A 7,860-nucleotide genomic window follows, 5' to 3' on the forward strand; every position below is an offset into this window, starting at 1 on the left:
TGCTCTTCTCTTCCTATCGATTCTTTCGCAATCGCCGATGACGATTCCTATACCGGGAAAAAAAATTGGAAAAAATCATGATGATGGTGTCGACGCATTTTAAAGGACCGATCGCTGTAAAAATATAAAGTTTCGCGCGATTCGAATGGTTTGTAGGATATGTATGTATATATGTATATATATATATATATATATATATATATATACGAACGCCTGGAACATGCTTACCGGCCGATAGTTTACAGCGAGCGGTCTCTGTTCACTGGGTTAGGGGATTGTGTTGCCTCTGTGTTAATAGATTGATTAGGACCAGTTTGATTACGGATTACAGTGTTCGAAGCAACCGCTTGGACAATTGTCCGTCTGACAAATATATTCTATCGTTACTGTCTGACTAGAACGCTAGATTACTACTCCAACATTTCATTGTACAATCTCCTTGAATTCTACTATTTTCTACGTTAGATAAAAGATTCGCTGTGTTTATAAAATCAGTGTATTTATTTTTATTAATTCTATTCTCGTTATTACTCCATCCTCTTAAATTCGTAAATGATTTCACGGATGGTGAATCGTGAAATTCACATTATTCTTTTACTTGAAATTGAAATTGAATCGAAAGAAACGGGTTATCGAAAGTTGGTTGCGGAAGATGTATAAGCCGAGGAAGGCAAGGAAAGGCTCTCTGTTTGTTACCCGAAATTGATGGCGCTCGTTAGCAGGACACGATTCGAGGTAAACGATCGAAACAGAAACCAATCGAGTGTCGGGAAAAACGGTTTCGGCCTTTTGTTCCGGTGTGGCGACAATATCGCGTCACAGATTCGTGTCAACGATGCAAAGCAATAAAGTTGGGACGATAGGGGACGATTTATCTTGCGGAATATCGGACACCGAAGCGTCGAGCATTCGTTCGCTTTCTCCCTCTTTCTCTGTCGAGGAACGAGGTAACCGTCGAAAATTGATAAAAATATCGGTGTAAGAGCGGGCGAAATGCGCGTCAATAAAGTCGCGAGCAAGGAGAAAGCAATAAAGTTCACCGATATATAAAGCTAGCGTGGATATTATAGGCACGAAATGAAAGAATTAATCCTGAGATTGTCTGGCTCGAGGAATCGAACTACACGTAGGAAGTACACGTATTTAGTTATAATCTATGGATATTCGAAACGTTTGGAATTTCGTTTGAAGAATTCGTTAAATGAGAAAGGGTTAAGCCTCTATTCCATGAATTTCTATGACTTAAAAAAAATATATACAGCTGTTAGTCTTATGTAAAAATGAGCATAGTTATGAAACAATAACGTGCGTTTTGACAGCATTCTTATTTTTTAAAATATCGACGAATCCCTGTACGTATTTTGCATCCATGCAAAATGGGAATATACATCTTTGAAATTTAAGTCCCCATTTAATTGGGAACGGAATGCAAGAGAAGGTTGTAAAGTCATCGTATTACGAACGGTTTTCTTGCTTTTTTTTTTCTTTTTTAAATAAAATCTCGAAAGGATTCTTCTCTCAATTTCACAAAAGACACGCACGATCGCGTACTATCTGATATGCAATGAGCGGCGCACAGATACGGCAAAGAGTAATTATTAGCTTTCATCGTGATAGATCACGTAGAAGCAATATCGCTCGTTCGTGAAACGGCACGAACAGGTCACTAGCGTGTACCTCGCTAAATTGTATTTCTTTCTGACAGTTCTAGCGTGCAATAGGCAATTCTATTATCGATCTCCCTTAGCCAGCTAGCCGTGTTGCGCTGTGCTCTCTCTCTCTCTCTCTCTCTCTTTGAGGAACGAGTTGAACAACTGCAAATAAAGGAAATGAAGGAAAGACAAAGAGTAAACGTATTAATGCAAAGAAAAAAGAAAAACGATCAAAATTACAAACGATACGAAATGACATTTCATTCCACGTATCGTTGCGTATATTGTATATTGTATACAATATACGAAAAAGTAAGAGAGGAAGAGAGAGAAAGAAAAAAGGAAATCGCATCCAAGAAAATATCCGGGTACAAATTTTGTATCCAATGCAATTTAACATTCGACATTATACATAGGATATTTTTAGACGAAACTATGAGCATACTAATTTTTCATCGCTCGATCTCTTTTTTCAAAGTTTGATAATCAAATCCATTACGTATTCAGAGAAATATGATGAGAAACTGGAAATTTTTCAAACCCACCAGAGGGATGACACTGTCAGATATATATACATATATATATACTCGAGAGATGCGCAGCTACTGGGTATTGGTTATTTTTAACAGAAATCATATCGGTAGCAGCATCGTGTTTCTTATTAGACGGCTTACGTCAAGCCAACTTGCTTTCGTTTCGTTCGAATTAGAGGAAACTGCGATCGTTCGTAAATAAGAGAAGGGGGAGGGGAAGGAAGGGTATAGGTGTATCGAAGCGAGGAAAAACGAGCAACGCACAAATGGATGATGAATTCGATCGTGGGACGAAATGTCACTGCTCGATCATAGTTGTCCAACAAATTTACATTTAATGATAATCGAGCCGACAAACAGCTGGGTGACATTTAAAACTTGATAGAATCCTGTTAAATTTTCTTTCGTTTTGTATGATTGAATGATGAACCTTTCCTCTAAAAGTTGATAGCTTCTTTCCCAGCGGCCACTCTCTAAAGTATTCATCGTTCGCTTGCTTCCCGCCTCAAAAGCTCGGCAAATACGGTAAATAGAGTGCAGAGTGTCTATCCCGTTAATGAGAACTTTGTTTTGAACCATGTTAGTGACTCTGAGCCGAATATAAACCGGAATGGTCGACGAAAATGAAGAATAGAGCTTGGATACGAAGATTGTAGATTTTTCTGTGTATCCTGCGAACGATTAATCGATTTAAGAGTGTTGTTTCTGATAACAAAATGTTGAACAAAATATTGGCCAATTTATTACTCAAGGATAGAATTCTTCTTCGTGAAGCAGAAAAAGAAATACTTACGGTATATTATTTAAGCTATTTGTCATTTTGCACTGTTTCGTCTTATTTTCGCTTGTTTAGCGCTTTATTTAGATCCGTTGCTGAGTTGAGATTTTCCTCGTATAGGATATTTTAATGTTTCCGTAAACTTTACTCGATGCGTGCATTCGATATGAAAGTTTTTATAATTAAATATTTGCTACGAGTTTGCATTATATTTGGAGAGAAATTGTCGATTTGAATAACCGGTGACAAATGTGCGTGGAAATGATTAAAGCGTTTCTGGAAAAAGAGAATTTGAGAAGTGAGAAGAAGTAATATACGTCGTATAAGATTCAAAGTTTAAAACGATAATTGTGAGTCGAAGGTGGGGCGAAAGATTTGAGAAAAGGGAAACGTGACAAAACGTATGAAGGATTCACGGATGAATTAACGGGTTTGAATTCTTGGCACAGAACGAAGATGTGGGCACGTATGGTTGGGAATCACTGCACCACAGTTCTCTCGAGCCCGTGTTAGAATATATGTAGCTACGTGTATAGATAAACACATGGAGTGAAGTGGAGACGATACATGCATCCGTGCTTCAGAGTGCACACATGTCCAGGTATATGTATCCACCGTGTGTGGGTGGTTAAGTGCACGTTGTGCGGGATCTAAGAAAAGAAAGAGGGTAAACAGAAACGAGAAGATCGGGACGGAACAAAAAGAAATCTCGTCGTCGATAAATTTTCTTCTAAGATCTTCAATGGGGGAGGGATAAAAGAAAAGTGTAAGAAGAAAAGAAAGGAATGGAAGATTGGTTTGGCAAGTGTCGTGTTTTCTATCTTTTGAAAACGCGAATATCGATGCTCGTGTATCGATGTTACAATACACAAAAGGATGAAGTAGAAGAAAGAATGATAACGAAAGAAAGTGAAGGGCCCATCGATCGTTTAACCCCTCTGCGCGCTTGCTCGAATACGTTTACAAATTAAGCTTTGAATTTAATTTTGATTTTAACGCAAGAAAGAATTGCCGTACCGATATCGACGAATCGTAATTTATTATGCGATCGTATTATCAAAGAAAAAAAGATTCGAAAGATGAGGATTCAGACAGTCAATGTCCTGGGTCAATGTTCAACGTGTTCAAGTTGGTGCGAGTACCGGTGAAAAAAAGCGGGGACAATCGATTCCCAGAGGATGATCCCTTTTTTTTCGCCTCCGGTGTCGCGTTAGCTTGGAAAAAGAGAGACAGAAAACTCTCTATATCTCTATCTCTCCCCCTCCTCTCTCTCTCTCTCTCTCTTTCTCTCGCCAGGCTTGGAACAGAGAGTGAAGAGAGACCTGACCTTGTCTAGTGAATTAAACGACATCGCGAATACCTTCACGGAGAATAGATGTCGGTGTCTTTTTTAATTAAAATTCTTTCGTTACACGATAGACGTGAAAGGGAGATGGAAAGGAAAAAAGAAACACGAAGGGAGGGGGAAAGGGTAGCCAAGAAGAGGAGCGGTTTTATGCGAGAGAGCTTTTAATTAGCTATCGGCGCGAATGTTTGTTACCGTTTGGAGGAGAAGCTGGATATACCGAGAGAAGGGAAAACCGTGAAACGGTGGGTTGAGGGTTGAAACTCGACCGAGCCGAGGACGAGGGGAGAAGGGGGTTGACGTTATGCAATCCTCCTCCCGACCTTCCCAGAAATTTATCATAGCTTTTCCACGGATCCCTTTCCTCTCTCTCGTCGCCATTCAATGACAAAACACAAATTCATTCGATGCCTATTCCATTGTAAAGGCCCCGCCTCGGCCTTGTATCCGTCATACTCGTACCTTCTTCGCGGTCTAATTATTCGCTACGTCTTCTAATAGACGAATCTTTATCTTTCTTTGGAAGATTTTAATTTTGTCTTCTTCTTCACTGTTAGCTCAAAAAAAAAAAGAAAAGAAAAAGAAAAAAACAGGGAAACGATCAAAATCTATCAACGAAAAAACGCTATGAACGTTTAAAATCTCGGAATTCTTGAATAATTACCGATGGTGTTATTATTGGCTTTTCGCCCTGCACACACGTGACTCCATACTGCTGCCAGAAAATCGAGGAAAACCAGCTGATTACGAAAACGAGACGGAGAGAGAGAGAGAGAGAAAAAAAAAGAGACCTTTCGAGAAGTCCCCCATGTATGTCTCGTTACTGACCTTTAAACGTGCGTTACGCTGTGACGGTGACACACCATGGTGAATCGAGCACACACATCGTCATAAGAATCACTAATGTCACGAGTAGGATTAAACGTGAACAGTACGAGCGTTGGTACAGCGAGACAGTCACGTCACGTCTATAAGCATCGCCGCGACCGCGAGCCTCATCGAGACTGTTTTCCTTCTCGTTCATGCCAAAAGCACTGGCTTCAACCGTTCCGCTTTTACTGCTTCTGCTGCTGCTTTTCCACCACTCTCATTCACCACCATGATCCCACGTTACTCGTCCTCCGCTTCGTCATCCTTTCTCCCTCGACCTTCTAAACTCGCCTTTCTATTTAGCCTTGTTTTTAATCCCGTTGTAGCTATTGGCAATCGAGCGGGACCAACAGCTTAAACGCATAACGAAACGAACAAACACTTGGACTCTCAAACACGTACGTACGCGGTTTACCAACGAATCACTACTCGACTTCACGTTTCTCACGATACACTGGTAAGAATAATATAAGATTGTTTTATCTAGAAACGACACACAACGACACCACGTTGAAATTCTATCGGCAGTTTTTCGTGGGAGGAAGACGGCCACTATCGCGATATCTCTTGCCACTATCGTGGAAGAGACAATGGTGGTAACGCGGCTGGCATCGGGAAGAATTTTCTCGCGTATAAGGGTGGCTGTCAACAGCGCCCGAGGTAGGCAACCGGACTGACTGGTCGCGCTGCACGGTGTCGGCGACAGACAGCGCGACCACCGACGAGACGGAGATCGACGATCGGTTCGGGTGTACTCGAAAGGGATGAAACGAGAGAAAAGATCGGTGAGAGGCAGCGGTGGCGAGGTTGGATCGTGTGCGAGAGAAAGGATGGCATTGGAGGGGAGAAAGCTCGATGGGGGTGAATCGAGCGTTGGTAGGGGTGGCCGATGGGAAGGGGAAACGTAGCTTTAAGAGAGAGACAGAGCGTGGTGGTGGAAAATCTGTGGTGGCACGTGTGCTTTGAGGGGTGAAGGGTACGTGGCTAGTAAGAAAGGGAAAGAGTAGTAAATAGAAGAGAGAAAGTGGCGGTGAGAGAGAAGGAAAATTGGAAATCTGTGAGAATATATAGGAAATTAGGAATAATGTAAGTAGATTCAGAAGAGATTGGAAAGAAAATAGAAAGAAAATGCAGATGCGAGAGAAACAAAATAAATGGTAGTGAGAAACTTTGACGAGGGATAAACAGAGAAGTGAAGGAAGGCCGTCAACCGTAGATTCAAGGAGGAAGAAAATAATTAAGATATCTCAGAAAATATAAGGAGTAAAGAAAAATAAGAGGAAAAAGAAGACAAGATGAAAGTAAATGAGTAAAAAAAAAATAAGATAATTTGGAAAATCTACGAGAAAAAAGAAGAAGAAGAAGAAGAATAAAAATTTAGATAGAATAGGAAAAAAGGAAGATAGAAATAATTTTCAAAAGATGGAAATAGGATAAGCAATCATTAGAAAGATAAATATTAATATAAATGCATGGAAAAGAAAGAAAAGAACAAGCAAAAAACTACTTGAGAAAAAGTATAAGATTTAACAAGGATAATTTTGTGAAATGAGAAATATAAATCATAAGATAAAAAGAAAAATGAAGATACAATAATGTGGAAAAAGATGCGCGAAGAAAATAAATAAAAAGACAAAACGATTAAAAAAGCCAATTAAAAAAATAAAAAGACAAAAGGAAAAAATTTGTGAAAATGTAGATAGGAGGAAACACAAACGAATATAAATATGATAATCAATTCAAGATGTCCTCTTTTTGTTCAATGATTTTGCAAGTATCTTCAGATTAAATCCTCGAATTGAATGGTTATGATAAAGAAATGTGCGCGAAAGGCGCGAAATACTGATCTTCTTGAAAAATTTCCCGCTTTTCCCATATTTATTCTTGATTCATCGAGTTAGAGAAAAATTAATCTTTTGAACATGATGTCTCGAGACAGCATATGTTATAGATATAGTCATAATCGAAAACAGCTTTATATAATATATCTGTACTATAAAATAATCGAAAATTATATCAAAGAAAAAAATAAAATTTTATTATTTCATTTATATATCTATTAAAATAATTCTTGTATTCATTTTTGCATATTTTCAAATATTTTTTTCTAATTCGTTCTTTTACAAAAAGCATCTGTTATTATTCATATATAGATATATTATCTCTTTATGGGATCGCTATAGGATTTTTAATTAAAAAAAATTATTTTTAACAGAAATATAAAAAAAATAATATAAACAAGAAGGTTAATTACTGATCGCTTACCGTTATTATGTAGAATTCAAAGACGATCGATCAATCGAGCTCCGTAGTATTCGACGCGCGATTAGAGGCGGCGCATCTTTTCCATATTCTGGATCAATAATCGACGTTTTCTTTCAGGACGATGGTAGAACGCATGCCGGTAGAAGTCGAGAAAGTTGCGGCGGGGTCGGACGAAATATCGCCAACGCCTTGATCAGCCTTGGTCTGAATGCTACGCGGTTAATATCCGTTGTAGGTAACGACCAGCCTGGGAAAGCTATAATTAAAAGTCTAGGAGATGGTGGCCAGACCGTTGAGCAGTTGTCAAATATGAATACAGCTAGGTACGCGTTACCTTTCTCCGTTAATTTTCCGCAAACGCTAGATCATCGATTTTTTTTTTTTTTTTTTTTTTTTTTTTTTTTTTTTTTTTTTTTT

The 7,860-nt window shown here is 38.8% G+C and overlaps 1 protein-coding gene across 1 annotated transcript in view; it reads left to right on the top strand.

Moving 5' to 3' along the window:
* LOC102676011 (pseudouridine-metabolizing bifunctional protein C1861.05) overlaps nucleotides 1-7,860 on the top strand; it is a 32,275-nt gene that overhangs the window by 16,323 nt on the left and 8,092 nt on the right. Inside the window, exon 7 of the mRNA XM_006619128.2 lies at nucleotides 7,561-7,766. Coding sequence (XP_006619191.1) covers nucleotides 7,561-7,766 — 206 coding nt within the window. The remainder of the gene's footprint in view (nucleotides 1-7,560; nucleotides 7,767-7,860) is intronic.

Source organism: Apis dorsata, unplaced genomic scaffold, assembly GCF_000469605.1.
Source record: "Apis dorsata unplaced genomic scaffold, Apis dorsata 1.3 scaffold_390, whole genome shotgun sequence".
NCBI classification, from domain to species: Eukaryota; Metazoa; Arthropoda; class Insecta; order Hymenoptera; family Apidae; genus Apis; species Apis dorsata.